Source organism: Equus przewalskii, chromosome 21, assembly GCF_037783145.1.
Source record: "Equus przewalskii isolate Varuska chromosome 21, EquPr2, whole genome shotgun sequence".
In the NCBI taxonomy this organism is placed as follows: Eukaryota; Metazoa; Chordata; class Mammalia; order Perissodactyla; family Equidae; genus Equus; species Equus przewalskii.
Window position 1 is genome coordinate 10725868 of NC_091851.1, and position 19513 is coordinate 10745380.

General features: G+C 38.3%; 1 protein-coding gene across 12 annotated transcripts in view; it reads left to right on the plus strand.

The window, feature by feature from the left end:
- The window catches only part of TASP1 (taspase 1), a 244064-nt gene that overhangs the window by 173988 nt on the left and 50563 nt on the right, over positions 1-19513 (plus strand). For 8 of the 12 annotated variants that reach the window (XR_011530954.1, XR_011530953.1, XM_070588800.1 and 5 more), the window contains one exon: positions 13964-14074. The exons of the other annotated variants lie outside the window; for them this stretch is intronic. Coding sequence is in view for 6 of the 8 variants with exons in the window: in XM_070588800.1 (XP_070444901.1) it covers positions 13964-14074 (111 nt within the window). In the remaining 2 variants the exon portion in view is untranslated. The remainder of the gene's footprint in view (positions 1-13963; positions 14075-19513) is intronic. 12 annotated transcript variants of the gene reach the window in all.

A 19513-nucleotide genomic window follows, 5' to 3' on the forward strand; every position in this document is an offset into this window, starting at 1 on the left:
AACCCAGCTAGAGGAGTTCAACAAAATGAGGACTTTTTTTTTTTTTTTTTTTGAGGAAGATTAGCCCCGAGCTAACACCTGCTGCCAATCCACCTCTTTTTGCTGAGGAAGGCTGGCCCTGAGCTAACAACCATGCCCATCTTCCTCTGCTTTTATATGTGGGGCACCTACCACAGCATGGCTTGCCACATGGTGCCATGTCCGCACCCAGGATCTGAGCTGTGAACCCTGGGCCACCAAGCGGAAGGTGCGCACTTAACCGCTGCGCCACTGGACTGAAACCGCTGCGCCACTGAGCTGACCCTAAAATGAGGACTTTCATTTTCTCACAGAAGTCGTCTGAAAGCAGTGCAGCCTGGCACAGTGGCTTCCTAGAGTATCAGGGGTCCCGACTCTCCTTTTGTTTGGCTGTCTTTAGTGGGTGACTTTATTCTTCATGGCCATGAGATGACTGTTCCACCTCTAGGCACTACATCTGAGGCAAATGGCAGCAGCCAGTGAGATGCGTGTTAGTCCAGTCTGCCCTTTAGCAAGCTCTGCTAGAAACTCTTTCGCCTGCCAGCTACAAAAGAGTTCTGGAAGCTGGGCGCATTTCTGCCCCAAACAAAATTAGGAGAATGGTTAATAATAGGTAGGCAGTGGTTAATGGGTAGTGTGTATGCCACAGATATGAAGGCAACTCACAGATAAAGAAATACGCCTGGCTTGTAAACATATCAATATTTAAGTTTATTTATAATTAAATGAATGCAAATCAAGATGAGAGTGATATACTATTTTTCAAGTAGTATTAAATTAGTAATAATTAAAGAGTTTGCTAATACCTGATTTTGGTCACGTTATGAGGAAATGAGCACTCTCAAACACTGTTTCTCGTGGGTATAAATCTTTTTAGAAGTCAGTTTGGGAATCTGTAGCAAATAATTTAAATGAGTATGCTGATTGATTCGTCAGCTCTACATTTGAGATGTATCCCATAGATATGTTCATACATGTATGAAAGGTAAATGTATCCAGATGTTCACTGCAGCATTACTTGTAATTGCAAAAAACAAAACTAGGAGCCACCTAAATGCCCATCACTGGGGAACTAGTTAAAGAATTGACGGTATCTATGTCCAAGAGTATATTTTTTGTTAAAAAGAATGAGCTAAATTTGTGTGTGCTGATATAGAAGGATGTCCTGGTTAAATTATTGAATTCAAAAAGCCAGATACAGAATAGTTTATGTAACATGGTTCCATTGAGTGAAAAATTGAAAAAGGATGTGTGTATAAAGTATGGATAATTTCAGAAAGGATACACAAGGAACTCTTGGTGGTACTCACCTCTAGGGAATGGTACTGGAGTAAGACAGATACTTTTATTGTATTTTATTTTGTTCTTTTTGAGTATTTAAAACTTGCATGTGTGGTTTCCATAGTACATTTTTTAGAAGTGCAATAATCAATTGAAAATATACCTTTTGTGAGGGGATAGTTAAGAGAATTAACAACCAGTAGGGACACCAGCCATTAATAATCAGCTAAATACTAGCCCTTCCTTCTCTTGACTTAAAATGAGGAATACCCTTCGTTGTTAGGCATAATCACATATGGGAATATGTTTCTTCAGTACGCTGGAAACATTGTTGCGTCAAGGCCCTGATGCCTGTATTACTGTTCTCTCACTTGCTTGGATTTTTCTCCTAAATGTCACCTTTATCAGAGAAGCTGTCCCTGACCATCCTGATTAAAATACTATCTCCCTCTGTAGCCATCATCCCATTCTAAGCAGTCTTTAAAACTGCTTATCACAAGAAAACCACGCATAATGATGACTCTCTTGAGCTGTGGTAGAGATGGGTTCTTGAGGAGCACGTATAGTCCTCAGGGTTTATAGTGAAAGGATCTGGGTCAGTGGTTTAGTGCCCTACTCCCCACTTCCTCTTTATATTTTGTAGGCCCATCATTTACCTGTCTGTGCCACAGCTTCTTTCTTTCATTTCTCATCTGTCAAATGAATGTAGTAATAATCGTTACATTGGGAGCAGGAAATTACAGAATGCAGTTAATATACATCTTATAGAATGATGGCGGCAGTCCTAGAGACTTCTCTTCAAAGGCAGAATCTAGTGACACTTTGTTAATGGAGTTAACGCTTCTGAACTTATTGATTGACTCCTCTTATTATGTTATGTGGTCTTCATGTCATTCTGCTTATACTTTACATCCATAAAAGATATATTAACTAACTTAAGTGCATCTTTAGAGAAAAGGTTCTTGGTCTTTCAGGAAGTATAAACTGTTACCCTGCTTCTGTGTTTAAAGAACATTTACAATCTCTCCTGTTCTTTTGGAGTTAGAGGTATGTGTTTTCAGTAGGGAATATTCATTATTCCCCAGGCTTCATTTTCTTGCTCACTTAACCTCCAAACCATCTCTTTCTCTTTATCAGTATATTTCTTTTTCTCAATAAATGTGTAATTTCTCCAAGAGAAAATGATGTTCAAGTGATTTGGCATATAGACATTAAAAAGAAGAAAGCAATGCACAGAAATACGTTTAAAAAGACATGTTAAATGTGATGGGAAGGTGGAACTCTAGCAGCTCCCTTTAGACTACAGAATCACCTTCTTCATAAGTTCTTATATGTTGAAAAGGAAATGTTGTATCACTCTTTTTGCAAAGGGAGCTCTAGTGTTTTGGTCTGCTGGCCAGCTGGTTGCTGCTTGAGAGTAAACATGAATCTTTAAAACTGAAAATACTCCTGCATGTTAGCATGTAGAGACATCAGAGATTACTAGTCCAGACTCCTAAGTTTTCGGATGACAGGAGAATGTGAAGTTCAGAGAAATAAAGTGGCTTGTCTAAGTTCAAGTAGACAGCACCAAATCTGGGACCCTGATTTCTTGGTTCCATAGCCCAGTGTTTTATCCATTTGTGTTTTGTGGACATCTCTGGATTTGCGTATCTGTTCATGACCCCATGCCTCAGGTCTCTTGGACACAGTTCTAGGCTTAACCCCTGGCCAAAGCCACAACAGTCAGGTTTCCCTATCTTCCTGAGTCTGATTGATGGCCCCTGAGAATGTTAAAACTGATAAAGAGAGGAAGTCTTTCTGGTGGTGAAAGTTGTCAGGTATACAGTTTTGGAGCTATCAATAGATGCCCGTTACCATCCACAGAGAGGAAAGTATTTCTGCTGTCCCTGAAACCCATCACATCCCTACCCTTCCAGAAGTTGGTGGATTTTTTTGTCTTTGACTTTATGAGCCAGAGTATCTTCCTTTTTACTTAAAATCATTCTAATTGAGATTCTGGCACTAGCAATCAAAAGACTTTGGATTAATATTCCTATTGACTTCTCTACTTTAATACTTACAGTGATTCTTCTTTCAAATTTCTTCACATTCTTCATTCTTAAAGGTTATGGCACAAGTACAGTAACTACATAGCTCATTTGTTTACAGTCTGGATTTACAGTCTAAATATCCAGATTACATACATTTGATCACAGTGAATATACTTCATACCATCTTTACTTATAATTTCATTCCATAGCAGTTATAGACTTGGATATTTAAAAAAATCTATTTGAGATATTTTAATATGGTTAATGAAGCTTAATTTTTATTATTTCTTCATTAATCTTCTTTACGTACATTATGCAGCTGCTTGCACATATGTTAGTGGAACTTCGGGTTGTCTTTAGTTTATTAATTTTTGCTCCCAGTTTCCTATTTGGGTGTAGAAAGCACCTAGCACTGTGCCCAACATGTCAGTCTACGTTGATTTTTCTTTTCTTACTGAGAAGAATAAGAAAGTGTTTTGTTTTATACAGACACTGTGTAACATTTTAACTTGGAAAACTGATACCTTATCACCACCACCATCTAATCACTGAATGTCCGTTCAGCACCGGTTCTAGTTGTTGTAGAAGGTTAACCAGGAAGGTACAGTAATAGATCTTGTTCAGCATGATAATCTTTGAGAACCAGCAAAATGCTGAAGTGTCTTCCTACTATTAATATTATTATCAGCAAATGTTTAAATAGCACCTCAGAGGTTACAAAGTCCATATATATAAATTCAACCCTCACAACAACCCAGAAAGATATCTTTTAATGTCCTTGACTTATAATTGAAGAAACTGAATCATAGAATTTGTTTTAATATGTCTTACTTAAGAATACACAGTTGCTATCCTGAGACTCAAAACAAGGTCTTCTGTCTGAGTCAGTGTTTTTTGTTTTTTGCTTTAACATCACAATGATAATATGAAATCTGAGTAATTTCCATGAAAAATTTAGAATCTTCAAATATACTTTAATCATTGTTTCATTAAATTATTGAATACAAGGAACAGGGAAACTACAAAACAACCAGAAAACGATTAACAAAATGGCCATAGTAAGTTCTTACCTATCAATAATTACTTTAAGTGTAAATGGATTAAATCCTCTAATTAAATGACATAGAATGGCTGAATGGATTGAAAAAACCAAGATCCAACAATATGCTGCCTACAAGAGACTCTTACATTAGCCTAAAAGACTCACATAGACTGAGAGTGAAGGGATGGAAAAAGACATTTCAAGCAAAAGGTAACCAAAAAAACCCAAAGGTAGCTGTACTTATATCAGACAAAATAGACTTTAAACTAAAAATCTTAAAAAGAGACTGAGTCATTATATAATGATAAAGGGGTAAATATATCAAGAAGATGTAACAATTGTAAATATTTATGTTCCCAACATTGCAGCACCTAAATATATACAGCAAAAACTAACAGAACTAAAAGGAACAATAAACAGTAATATAATAATAGTTGGGGACTTTAATACCTTACTCTCCACAGTGGATATATCATCCAGATGGAGAATGAGTAAGGCAACAGCAGATTTGAACAACACTATAGACCAAATGGACCTAACTGGCATATACTGAACATTGTATTCAACAACAGTAGAATGTATGTTCTTCTCAAGTGCACGTGGAATATTTTCTAGGATAGACTATATGTTAGGCCACAAAACAAGTCTTAGTGAATTAAAAAAGATTGAAATCATACCAAGTATCTTCTCTGGGCTCAATGACATGATACTAGAAATCAGTAACAAGAGGAAAACTGGAAAATTCACAACACATAGGAATTAAACAACACTCTCCTGAACAACCAGTGGATAAAAGAAGAAATTAAAGGAGAAGTAAAAAGTTTCTTGAGACTAATGAAAATAGAAACACAACATACCAGAACTTGTATGTTGCAAAGCAGTTCTAAGAGGGAAGAGTTGTGGGAAACTGCAAAGTAGTTCTAAGAGGGAAGTTCATAGCAATAAACACCTACATTAAGAAGTAAGAAAGATCCCAAATAAGCAAATGAACTCTAGGCCTTAAGGAACTAGAAAAAGAAGAGCAAACTGAGCCTGGAGTTAGCAGAAGAAAGGAAATAATAAAGATTAGAGAAGAATAAGTGAAATAAAGAATAGAAAAACAATAGAAAACATTAACCAAAGTAAGAATTGATTCTTAGAAAAGATAAATAAAAACTGTAGCTAGAATAACCAAGGAAAAAAGAGAAAGGACCCAAATCAACAAAATTATTTAAAAAATGTAAAAATTATAGAAAAATATATGTAAAAAGGAGACATTACAACTGATAACCACAGAAATTCAAGGATCATAGGAGGCTACTATGAACAACTATATGCCAACAAACTGGACAACTGAGAAGAAAAGGCAAAATTCTTAGAAATGTACAATTTACCAAGACTGAATCAGGAAGTAGAAAATCTGAATAGACCAATCACTAGTAAGGAGATTGAATCAGTAATCAAAAATCTCCCAATGAAGAAAAGCCCAGGACCAGATGACTTCACTGGTGAACTTACCAAACATTTAAAGAAGAAATAGTACTAGTCTTTCTCAAACTTCCAAAAAATTGAAGAGGAAGGAACACTCCCAAACTCATTTTACAAGGCCAGCATTATCCTAATACCAAAACCGGAAAAGGACACTACTAGACAAGAAAACTACCAGTATTTTCAATCTGATGAAAATAGATGTAAAAATTCTCAATTAAATACCAGCAAACTGAATTTGGCAGCACATTAAAAGGATCATTCACTATGATCAAGTAGGATTTATCCCTGGGATGTAAGAGTGGTTACATATACACATCAATCAATGTGATACATTACATTAATAGAATGAAAGAAAAGAATCATATGATCATCTCAATAGATGCAGAAAAGTGTTTGACAAAATTCAACATCCATTCATCATAAAAACTCTTAATAAATTAATCATAGAAGGAACATATCTCAACATAATAAAGGCCATATATGACAAGCCCATGGTTAACATTGTACTCAATAGTGAAATGTTGAAAGCTTTTCCTCTAAGCTCAGGAATAAGACAAGGATGCCCACTCTTACCACCTCCTATTGAACATGGTACTAGAAGTGCTAGCTAGGGCAATCAGGCAAGAAAAAGAAATAAAAGGTATCAGAATTGGAAAGGAAGAAGGGAAATTGTCTCTATTTGCAGATGACATGATTTCATACATAGAAAATATGACTCAACCATAAAACTGTTAGAGCTAATCAATGATTTCAGTAAAGTTGTAGGATACAAAATTAACATCCAAAAATCAGTACCATTTTTATACACCAGCAAAGAATTTTCTGAAAAAGAAATACAGAAATCGATCCCATTTAAAATAGCATCAAAAACAATAAAATACTTAGGAATAAATTTAACTAAGGAGGTGAAATATTTCTACTCTGAAAACTGCAAGACATTGATGAAAGAAATCAAAGAAGACAGAAATAAATGGAAAGGTATCCCATGTTCAGATCGAAAGACTTCATATTGTTACAATGTCAATAGTACCAAAGCCATCTATAGATTCAAAGCAATCCCTATCAGGATACCAATGGCACTTTTTAAAGAAGTAGGAAAAACACTCCTAAAATTTACATGGAACCACAAAAGACCCTGAATAGCCAAAGAAATTGTGAGCAAGGGCCCAGCTCCATGGCCAAGTGGTTAAGTTTGCATGCTGTGCTTCAGTGGCCCAGGTTTTCACTGATTCGGATCCTGGGTGTGGACATGGCACTGCTCATCAGACCATGCGGATGGTGGCATCCCACATAGCACAACCAGAAGGACCCATAACTACAGTATACAACTTTGTACTAGGGGGCTTTGGGGAGCAGAAGAAGGAGGAGGAAAAAAAGGCAATTGGTAACAGATGTTAGTTCAGGCGCCAATCTTTAAAAAGAAAGAAGAAATCATGAGAAAGAAGAACAAAGCATGAGGCATCAGACTTCCTGATTTCAAGCTGTACTCTAAAGCTATATCAAAGCAGTATAGTACTGGCATAAAAGCATACAAATAGACCAATAGAACAGAATCAAGAGCCCCAAAATAAACCCAAGCATATATGGTCAACTAATATTTGACAAGGGAGCCAAGAATACTTAATGTATAAAAGACAGTCTTTTCAGTAAATGGTACTGGGATAATTGGATATTCACATATAAAAGAATGAAACTGGACCCATATCTTACACCACTCCCAAAAATTAACTCAAAATATATTAAAGACTTAAATGTAGAAGTCATGAAACTTCTAGAAGAAAACATAGGAATAAAGCTCCTTAACATGAGTCTGGTAATGATCATTTGGATATGACACCTAAATCACAAGCAACAAAATAAAAAATAAACAAGTAGAACTACATCAAACTAAAAAGCTCTGCACAGTGAAAGAAACCATCGGCAAAGTGAAAAGACATGGAATGGGAAAAAATATTTGCAAAACCATATGTCTGATAAAGGGTTAATATGTAAAATATATAAAGAACTCATACAACTCAATAGCAAAAAGCAAATACAATTAAAAAATAAGCAAAGGACTTGAATAGATATTTCTCCAAGAAGATATATGAAAGATCAACAGGTCCATGAAAAGATGCTCAACATCACTAGTCGTTTGAGAAATGCAAATTAAAACCACAGTGAGATATCACTTCCTGTTAGAATGGCCATCATCAAAAAGACAAGCTGGTGTGGATGTGGAGAAAAGGGAACCCTTGTGCACTGTTAATGGGATTATAAATTGGTATAGCCACTATGGAAGACAGTATGGAGGATCCTCAAAAACTTAAAAATACACCTACCGTATGATTCAGCAATTCCATTTCTGGGAATATGTTCAAAGGAAATGAAAACACTAACTTGAAAAGATATCCACACTCCCATGTTCATAGCAACGTGATTTACAATAGCCAAGACATGGAAACAGCGTAAGTGTCCATTCATGGATAAATGGATAAAGAAGTTATGGTGTATATATATATGTATATATGTATATATAGAATGAAACATTATTCAGCCATAAAAATGAGGAAATCCTATTATTTGTAACACCTTGAAGGCATTATGCTAAGTGAAATAAGTCAGAATAAGTCGAGAAAGACAAGTACTGTATGACCTCGCTTATATGTGGAAGCTAAAAATTAATAATCATTTAAAAAACTCATAGAAAAAGAGATCAGACTTGTGGTTACCAGTGGCGGGGAGTGGGGCGCAGAATTGGAGGAAGGTGGTCAAAAGGTACAAACTTCTGGTTGTAAGATAAATGAGTACTAGGGATGTGATGTACAACATGATGACTATAGCTAACACTGCTGTATGATATATAGGAAAGTTGTTGAGACTAAATCCTGAGTTCTTATCACAAGGAGTAAAATTTTTTCCTTCCTTTTTTCCTTTCTTTTTAATGTACCTATATGAGAAGAGGGATGTTAGCGGTGCCTATTGTGGTAATCAATTCACAATGTATGTAAATCAAACCATCACTTTGTATGCCTTAAAATTGTACAGTGCTGTATGTCAGTTATTTCTCTATAAAAGTAGAAAACAAAACAGAAAATTATTGAATGAATGCATATTGAGGGTGAGGAGCCCTGATATAAACTTCCATGGTGCCCTGGGGGCCCAACCCTTTTGAGAGCGCTCATGTACTGTCTTGCCATCCTTGATGCCACACTGCAGTGGTATAGGCAGGAGTGTGTGTGTGTGTCTGTGTGTGTAAAACTAAATAGAGAGACAAAGTTGGGAACAGAGAGGAGGGCTGGGCCAGGCTAAGGAGTTTGGACATTATTCTATGGGCAGTTGGGAGCCATTGAAAGTTTTTGAATGGTTTACTGATGTGATCATGGCTGAGGTGCATATTTCTTATTAAACCTTGATATCTCTGTTTCCCATGCCCCTCATATCCATTCTGTGAACAGCTTTATTAGTTCTACTTGCAGAATATATCCCGGACTCAACCTCTGCTAACAGTCATCACTGCCACCAGGCTCACCCAAGCCACTGTCATCTTACAACTGTGCTGCCATGGCAGCTTCTTTAGTGGCTGGCTGCTTCCACACTTGCACTGCCAATTCGTTCTGCATAGCAGAGTCCCCTTTTACTAGTGCAAATAAAACTGTCCCTGTCCTGCTTAAAGCCCTCCATTGTCTTTTCATAACACTTGGAGAAAAATCCCAACTCCTTGCTGTACTCACAAGGCCTATAACCCCATGTGACCTGGGCCTGCCTCTCTCTGAAAGTAGAACTCCTGTTCTACCCGCCCTTCCCCCTGCCTCACTCAGCTCTTGCCACTCTGGCCTCTTTTGTATTTCCTGACCACCCAAGTTCCTTCCCACCTCAGGGCCTCTGCATTTGCTGGTTCATCTGTCTGGAAGGTGCTTTGCCCAGATCTTCACATGGTTGGCTCCTTACCAAAGAGCCTTCTCTGACCCTTGATGTAAAGTAGTCTGCACCCCATTCACACCCTCTGTCATTTACCAGGATTCATTTTCTTCACAGCACTTACTACTAACTGGTTGTTATTATTATTGTTTTGTGAGTTTATTACTTGTCTACCAACTTGCTCAGCTGGATGTGAGCAGGTACTTCATTCTGTTCACTGCTGTATCCCCAGTGCCTTGAAGATTCCTGGCACATAGTACATATTTATTAAATTAATTAAGTTGAAGACTTGAGTGAGTGGAGCAGGGCGGCCAGATTGGTGCCTATTACAGTGTTTCCAGAACAATGTGAGTACATCGAGGTTCTTGTCAGTGGCAATGAAGCAGCGGAGGCAGGCATAAGCGCAATCATAGGGAGAACTGACAGGATTTGACATGGTTTGAAGTGTTGAGTCGTTGAAGAGGGAAGAGGTAGAGGGTTTTGAGCTTGGATAAGCTATAAGGAACCCAGGAGAAGTTCTTAGGTTTGGTGGGGGAAAGGAACAGTTCTAGAGGTGCCAAGAGTGAGTGCTGGTGGGGTGGAGGTATGCAGCAGGCAGTTGGAATGTAAGCTTATCCAGAGTTTCCCATTTCCTGAGAGGCATTGCTGCAAAGCAAGTGAGGACCATGGGCTCAGAGAGTCATCAGGGGAAGCCACGTTCAACTGTGGCATGGCTGTGACAAATCATTGAATGTCTCTGAACCTCAGGTTCTTCATGTGTAAAATGATAATAAAATACCTCATGGTAATGTGGTTCAGAAAGTTAAACTACAGAAGGTGAAAGCGTGGAAACTACCCTGTTGCAGGGTAGTTTCAATGACTCAGAATTCCCTGTCTCCTTTACCCCTTCTCTAAGAGACTGAAGATTAAAAAATTTATTCTAGTTCTGCAGTTTAAATTTGTGTTGTTTTTCTTTGCAAAGCGATGCACGTACCTGGTTTAAAAAGACGAACAATCCCCCCAGGCTTATAATGAAAATAACTGGTGCCCTATCCCCTAACAACCAATCTGCCCCACCCCCCGCCACAGTTTCCTCTCTCCTGAGGCTACTACTTTTAACTCTCTTAGCTATTTCTCTTAGAATTTATAGCTGTAATTCAACATACCATGCTTATAATACTATTTCTTGATGTTTCAATTTTAGATGTTATTTGGATATCAAATTTAGATATTATCATCTTCACACCAGGGAAAGCGAGGATTTAGTTCTCTTATACTTGCAGCCCCCAACCTGACATACCCACAGGGCCTTTCCTCCTCTCAGTGTAGTACGTCCCTGTTTTCAGTTCATCAGTATCACCAGTTTATATTTTTGACTCTAGCTATTGACATCTGAGCTACATTGTGTACTATGATTCCATTTCCTTTCTTATGAAAATCCTTATTTCTTCAGTTAATATTGCCTCACAGTTTTTTAGTGTTCTTCCTTTGGGGTAGGGAGACCAATCACTCTTTCATTCTCAAACTTCTCTCAAAATTGAGAGGAAACACTTCCTCTCAATAATTTCAAATCCATCATGTATTTTGTAAATTTAATTCTTTTTTCCCTCTTGGAAATATCTTTCCAGCCTCCTCTGGCTTCCTGCTCCGATTTGTACTGTTGCCTCTCTAAGCCTGCTGCGTAGCCATGTGTCATCCGGGAATCCCTTTGTCTTCTCTTGTTTTGGATCCCCTATTCTCAGATCTTATTTTCTTTCTCATTATTTACCTTACTCCTTCGTTTTGCCAAGGCACATTCATCTTACAGCTTTCTGAGAAAGAGTGCATGGGAGGTAAATTCTTTGAGACTTTGTAGAGCTTTATTCTACTTTCACATTTGATTGACATTTTGGCCAAGTATGGAATTCTAGGTTGGAAATAATTTTCCCTAAGTGTTTGGAAGACAGTACCTCCTAATCTTCTAGTTTCCAGTGTTGCTCTTGAGAAATCTGATGCTTTTGTGATCTCCTTGCTTTTCATGGATCTTTTTTCCCCATTTGGAAACATTTATACCTTTCTCTCTTTCCTCAGTATTGTGATGCTTCATAGTGATAGTCTTCATGGCACTCTTTTTTTCATGAGTTGTGCTGGGAGGTTGATGAGCCTTTTCAATCTGCTCACTCATCCTTCAATGCTTGGAAATGTTTTTAAATTATTTCTTGGAAATTTCTTCCCTTTCATTTCTTCTATTCTCTCTTTTTGAAACTCCTGTTATTCAGATATTGGATCTTCTGACCTGTTCTTCTGAGTTTTTAATTTTTTTCTCTCATTTTCCCTCTCAGTCTTTTTTACCTTGTTTTTTTTTTTGTTGTTGTTGTTTTTTTAACTTTTCTTTCACTCAATGCATTTGCCTAAGTTTCCCTGTGTTAATTTTTGATTATTTTGGTCTCTGTGTTTCTTAGAGGTCTAACTGAAACAACTAGTGATCCTAGGTTGTCTGAACTCTTTGAACAGTTAAGGACCAAGAAGCTGAACTGAAAACCTTCTGTATATAAGTCACACTTGTCTTCTAGAAGGTCTCTCAAGTAGATCTTTACTCTTAGCTGGTTGTGTCATTGGAAGGGAATATTCAGTCTCTTACTTGGAAGATATCAGCCTAACTTATTGCATGCTGAGAGCCTGTGGGTGAAGAGAGCTGGTTATTTCACTGTTCAGCATAAAGACTTCCACTTCAGCCCCTGTTCTCAATGTGGAGCCTCCCTTCTGCCCTGGGCTGAAACAGGTGCCCCCCCAGTCTCAAGTCCCTCTGGCTCAGCCTCTCTAGAGAGTAAGTATCCTGGCTTCTTCAGGGTCAAGGAGGAGTACCTTCCTCTGTAGGTAGGAATCTGGGACTCTAGATGAGAGGTTGGCGAAGTTTTTCTATAAAGAGCTAGAGAGTAAAGATTTTACTTTGTCAAAGTTTTTACTTTGTGGGTTCAGTTACATATTATTCTCCTCCTCTTTCTTCTTCTTCTTTTTTTTTTTAAATAACCCTTTAAAATGTAAAATAAACATTCTTAGCTTGCAGACAGTACAAAAACAGGCTGCAGACCAGACAGGTCATAGTTTACTGACCTCTGGTCTAGAGGATCCTTTTGGACACTCTAAACCAACTATCTTCATTTTAGCGCCATCCTGCACCCAGCCTTCAGAAGAACCTGAAACCTCCAGTTTCTGATTCTTTTGGAGTTTTATGACAAATCTGGGTGGTTTTTTATAGGTGCCCCCCAACTCCAACCAACCTTCTCCTCTACCCCGTCCTGTGGAAGCTGAGGGTTCAGCTTTCATGGGTCTCTTAGGTGAGCAACTACTTGTCCTTCTTCTTTCCATTTTCTAAAAGTTCAGTTTTTTTCTTGTCTGCCTTCTTCTCTGTCCTTATTGGGCCTTGCCTTTTTTTCTTCCTTTCCTCTCAGTTTACTGGGATTTGAGGAAGAAGTGGGGATAAATGCATGTATTTAATCTACTAAGTTTCACCAGAAGCTCCCCCCAAATCCAGTTTGGTTGGTTTTTATTTTTACTACTTTCTTTGATAGTGGTTGGGTCAATTTTGCATTTGCTCTCCACGTGCTCACTTGCTGTGCCAGATGTTTGAAGAAGATGTCCTTGGGGAGGAAAACTGAGGGATTTTAGAATGCAGTGTTCTTGAAATGCTTCCAGTGGTTCAGTGTGTGAGATCTCAGAGAGGCCTGGTCGTTTCTAACCACCAGATTCTCATAATAGAAATACATTTTCGCCCTTATTTGTGTAAACCATCAGGAGCATTTTTAAATGTTTGTAATAAAGCTTGTGGCTTATTGTTTAAAATTGAATTTAAGGTAGTAAATCAAAGCTTTTGGTGGCATGCTCATGACAGCAGGGAGAGCCTGGTAAGTGATCCCTAAGAGCTGATCAAAGGGAGCTGCTGAGCATTTTTTCCTATATTTGTGTTTTGGTCCTTTAATCTGGTGGTGTTTCCAATTCCATTTTGAATACAGTAATGCACACTCCACCCCCACTCAAGTCTTCTTGGCAGCATCTGGCACTGTCTTTGCCAAATGGCCCCTGTTTAGGTTTAAGCCTGCCTTTGCTATCAAGCCTGTACAAGGAATGAACAACGTGATTGTCAAAAAATAGGCTTCTTTCAAGATCTTATTCATTCCATATTTTTGAGCTAGTAATCAAAGGAAAATTGAAAATGAAAAAAGTAAAATTAACTGAAAAACGATGAGTCATTTGTGCCTAGGTTCACCTTTCCTGGCCAGTGAAGATGGAGTGCTTGGAGGAGTGATTGTTCTCCGATCTTGTAGATGTTCTACAGATCCTGACTCCTCCCAAAACAAGCAGACGCTTCTAGGTAAGTAGGACATATATGTTATGTGTGTGTCTGTGTGTCTTTCTCTTTCATTTTTTCAAGACATGGAAAGATTTGTATACTTAAATCAATAGTTTGAAGCTATGGTGGGCTAGGATGCTGTATTGATATCTAAACATCTCTGTTATACTGATCTTTTTAGATAGGTAAACATGTAAAAGATGAATATTTCTTTCTGAGTGCATGCTTAGAGTGTATTTTTCAAATGGACTTAGAACCTAGGACCTTTACTAAAGCCCACTATTAAGAACATTGGGCTGTGTATTTATCCCCTGCCTTATTCCGCAAAGCTTTTGAGATGACCCATAACAACATACACAGTAACATAGAAAGAAGCTTCTTCCTGTTCTCCTGCCAAAAAGGAATCAGAACCATGTGAAGAGATTCTGGCCTAGAAGTTCGTCTTGGCTCCATCGCTTATTAGCTAGGACGCCTTCATGCATCAGTCTTATTTTTCCATGCCATGTCCTCATCTGTAAAATAAGGATGCCTGACATAACCTCCTCATAAAGCTGTGGTGAGGAAGGGTCAAATGAGTGTTTTGCAGATTTGCAGATGTCCATCCAGATGTGTGGCTTTGTGTCTAGCCAAGTGCACCAGTGGGGATGGAACCTAACCTGCCCTCCATTTCCCAAGGCATAAAGTTGTGGGGCTGCCTCTGCCCCCAGGGATGCCTTTTTCTAATTCATTCATCCAGATGGGGCATTTAAAAAAAATCTACATGAAGGTCACATAAGCTATCAGGGGTCCTGTATATTGTTTTCTTAAATTGACTTTTTAATTGAAATGTACATTCATTCAGAAAAATCCACAAATCACAATTGGAGCTGCTTGATGAATTATTACAAACTGAACCCACCCATGTAACCAATATCCAAATAAAAAATAGAACTTTACCACAACCCCAAAAGCCCCTCTGTAACCCCACCCAGTCTCTATCCCCTCCAAAGGTAACCGTTATCCTGATTTCTAACCATGATTAGCTTTGTTTAGTTTCATATTTATATAAATGGAATTATAGAATATGTACTATTTATGTCTAATGTCTTCAGTCAACATTAAGCCTGTTAGATTCATCCTTGTTATATGTGGCAGTAGTTTGTTCATTTTCATTGCTGTATAGTATCCCTTGTATGGATATACCACTATGTATTTATCCATTCTTCTCTAAGTATTTTTTTTATATAAGCACTATAGGTCATTCACAGGAGCTGTGGTAGTTCAACTCTTTGTAAAAATTGCCTTACATCAAGTGTGGTTGGTGCCTGATCTATATTGTACGATTGTTGTGAATTTCTATAGTACAAATTCTCTTCATACCCTTAGGTTCAATGAGTCTGTAAAATAGAAGACTGAGCATTTCTTATGAATGTAAAAAGTATTTTTTTCTACAGAAGTCCAAAGAGCTTTCATAAAATCTCTCCTCTCATTCCTCAAAGAAAAAAAATTGCTGTTAAATAAAGCCTCTTTCTCCACCTTGATTCTGATGACCAACCTCATTGTTTTTCTTGCTGTATTCTCTCACTGTACTTGGTACCCAGGTTGCTCCTGGGAAGTGTTATTTTAAATGGCCATCTTTGTTAAACCAAAGCAAATAGCAGTTTGCTTCTTTGGTATCTTAATCACTGATGACTCCTTTGACTATCTTCCACAGTTAGATAGTGGAGTTTGCTTTTAAAATGTGCAAAGGGTATACTTGGGTTCCATAAAAACTGAGAATAAGGGGGGGCAGTTATTAAAACTGCTTCATGGACTGTTCCTAGGATGGAGGATCAGTTCTTTACTGAGCCCAGACTCTTGCCCATTCAAGTTAATCCTGAAAATTGTAAGGTTTTTTTGGTTGTCCTTTCATTTTTGGTGGAATAGTATAGAAATACATATTTAAGGATAAGTCATAGAATTTTAGCTCATGCAAAATAGTTTTTATCACCAAGGTAGTAATTTGTAAATTGATTCCTACTCTCTGTCTCAAGAAGAAGAATGAAATGTAAAGTGTCAGTTTATGATTTCATAGTGAAATTTGTTAAAGTTAGCTACAGGGATTGATGTTTGTGAAGTTTACTAAAACCTGGTGAACATAGGCTAGTATCAACTTACAGATGCTACCAACTACATGAATTTTTACAATTTTTGCTTTTAAAAAGTTATGTATGTTCAATATGTGGTAAGAAAGCAAACACAGTCCAGAAGGGTACAAAAGGAGAGTTAAAGTCACCTTGGCCACTCTGATGCCAGAGCCACCAGTCTCTGATCCTGGTTATTCTCATAGGAAATACTTTCACTCTATAGAATGTGCTCATGTGTCTATTTCATTTTTTTTTTTTTGGCTGAGGAAGGTTCCCCCTGAGCTAACATCTGTTGCCAATCTTCCTCTTTTTGCTTGAGGAAGATTCGCCCTGAGCTAACATCTGTGCCAGTCTTCCTCTATTTTGCATGTGGGATGCCACCACAGCCTGGGGCTGATGAGTGGTGTAGATCTGTGCCCGGGAACTGAACGGGGGCCATCAAAGCGGAGCATGCCAAACCTAACCACTAGGCCATGGGGCTGGCCCCTTCTATTTCTTGATTAGTCAGTACCTTGTGACTCCTTTTTGTGATTAGTCAGTAACTTTTGGGAAAAAATTAAGAAAGTAGCTCACACTGTTCCTGCTCCCCTTTCCTCCTGACTTTTGTTAGAATTCTACTCTAACTTGAAATCATATATTTTAATTTCATTGCAACTTTTAACACACTATTTTTTGATTCATCTATCTAATTTTTATCAACCATCCCTCACGCCTTCGACTGTGTAAGTTTAGGAAAGTTCATGCACTCTTTTCTTCCCTCACTCCTAACCCTCACCTCAATCTCTAGCATCCATACCATTATTGTCATGGTTATTAAGATTTGCATCCTATGCTATAGCTAACTTGTCTTCTTTGATTAGAGGTTGATTTCAAACAGGGACAATTAGTAACCAGCATTGACAGTATCAAGATTATGTAAATATTATTCACTGCAGATCCAGTAGTGGAAGATTGAACCCATACAAAGGGAAGTACTTGTCACAAACCTCTGCCTGTAAAAGGAGAATATTTCAAACATCAAGCTCAAGTCGATTGTCCTGTGCTGTACCCCATCTGTTGCTCCAGATCAGTCCACAACTTAATTTGCTTCATGTTTGGACCATGATTTCCCATTTATTGCTTTATAAAACTATCGTGAAATTAGAATTTCATAAACTCATGGCTCCTTAATGCTTAGAAGTATCTAGTAACCAGGAAGGCTCAGAATTCTTTCTTTCCTACACATCCAAATAAAACAATTCCAAAAATTAAAAAAAACAAAACAAAACCAACACTTAACTGCTGTATATTGTTCAATCACTTTTTTGTCCCAAGAATAGTACAATCAAAACAATCTCTAACTTCAGCTTTTTCTGTATCCACTCTTTTCTGAAAATCTTAAATAGTGTTTCCATTACACCACAAAAACAGTTTCAATCAAATCCTACTGTCACTTGGTGGAGTTACCAGGAAGCCATTACTGAGCCCCTCCTCTTGGCAAATACATCAATTACAAGAGCCCCAGTGGGCCACTTCAAGGGTGGGGTGACTCAGATGTAGAGCACTTTCAAGGTTCGTTCTTTGCTTACTGATTCGTGAACAGAGTTGGAGAATCTCAGGGATAAAGGAACTTTCAAAGTCCTCTGTGTGACCTTGTTACTTGTGCTTTGTCCATAAATTGCTTACAAGAGGTGGATATTAATTCCTTTCCCCTTGACTCACTTCCAACACATAAGAATATGGCAGAATGACAGTGTGTGACTTCTGAGGGTAGGTTTAAAAAGGCGTTGGGGCTTCCTCCTTGCTGTCTCTGTTGGATCACTCACTCTGGGTAAGACCAATGGCCAAGTCGTGAGGACGCTCGAGCAGTAGTATGGAGAGGCCCATGTGGAAAAAAACTATGACCTCCTTCTAACAGCCAGTGAAGCACTGGGGCTTCTTGCTAACAGCATCAGCACTGAGTGAGCCTTCAGGTGACTGGAGCCCTGGGCAGATTTTTTGATTAAAATCTCACGAAAGACTTTGAGTAAGAACTACCCAACAAAGCCATTCCTGAATTCTTCACCCATAGAAACTGAGATAATAAATGTTTGTTGTTTTGAATCACTAGATTTTGGGGTAATTTATGCTGCCGTAGATATTTAATAAACCTTTTAAATCCTCTCACTGCCAAATGGCCCTCTAGTTTGTCTAAAGAACTACAATGGCAAATCAAGGTACTCTGTTGCATCTTCAGGCAGCTCAGACTGTCAGACTTCAGCTTGCATCAGTGGATCTTGGTTCCCTTCTTTGAGATCCTTTCGGACAAATGTGAGCAGTATCCTTCTACTTTGCAGTTCCTAATCCCTCTTTTCCAGACTATCTCCTTAGGCGCTCCACCTGTGTTCCTCTCCCACCTCCATACTGCCATCCCACTTCTCTCTCTAAAACTTGTAGCTGGCGCAGAGAACCTAACTATGGCCTCAAAAACAGGACAGTTGGGAGAGAAGCAGACTGCTGTGAAGCAGGAAGGGCAAAAATGAAAACTTGACCTAGTTGTGGCTTAGAGAACCACACCAATCCCAGGGTCAGAGGACTAGTGGTCAAAACAAAAACCATATAAGTATATGTAGTTAGTTTACTATATGCCTAAGCTAAATGTTGAATAACTTTCTATGTATGTTAAAATAAAAGGAAAGCATGTATCTCTTACTATCACTCCCATCTCCCTAATTTTAATTCTTCAAGGAGGAGATACATACACAAACACACACATACACATACTCTCTCCCTCACAGACACTCCTATCTCTGCCAGTCTTTTCCCTAGAAGATAGATGGGAACTACTTAACTTGATGGGAAAAACCCTCCGCTGATCTAACCCCAGAACATGCTTTCAGTGTCATTTCCAGCCAGTCCTTCTTTTCTTCCACTCATCTTCAATGCCCTGAGTTCTGGCCACTCCAGATTGCTTGCTCTTTTTCCAGAGGGCCATGTTTTTCCCTGGTAACTTTCACATGCTATTACCTGTGCTTGGAATGTCCTCCACCAATCACATTCCTTCTTTAAGAAGCAGGACATGTAGGAATGTTCTTGGAATCCTTTGGAAGGCCTTCGTCCAATTGATTTATTTCTTCTTGTGCTCTTTTTGCAACATACACCTGACATCACTTGTAACACTGACCATGACACATGATAGACGTATGTTAAATTGTCTGCCTCTCCCTCTAGGCCAGCACTTCTTAACATTTTTTCTGAACCCAGTTATTTGAAAGGAATAGATCACAGGTCTTTGAGCCCTAGTGACTCACATGGAGGGTACAGGGATTTGAAATAATCTTTCCATGTATTAGAAGATTCCAATGCCTATGAGAATCACACCACCAGATTGGGAATC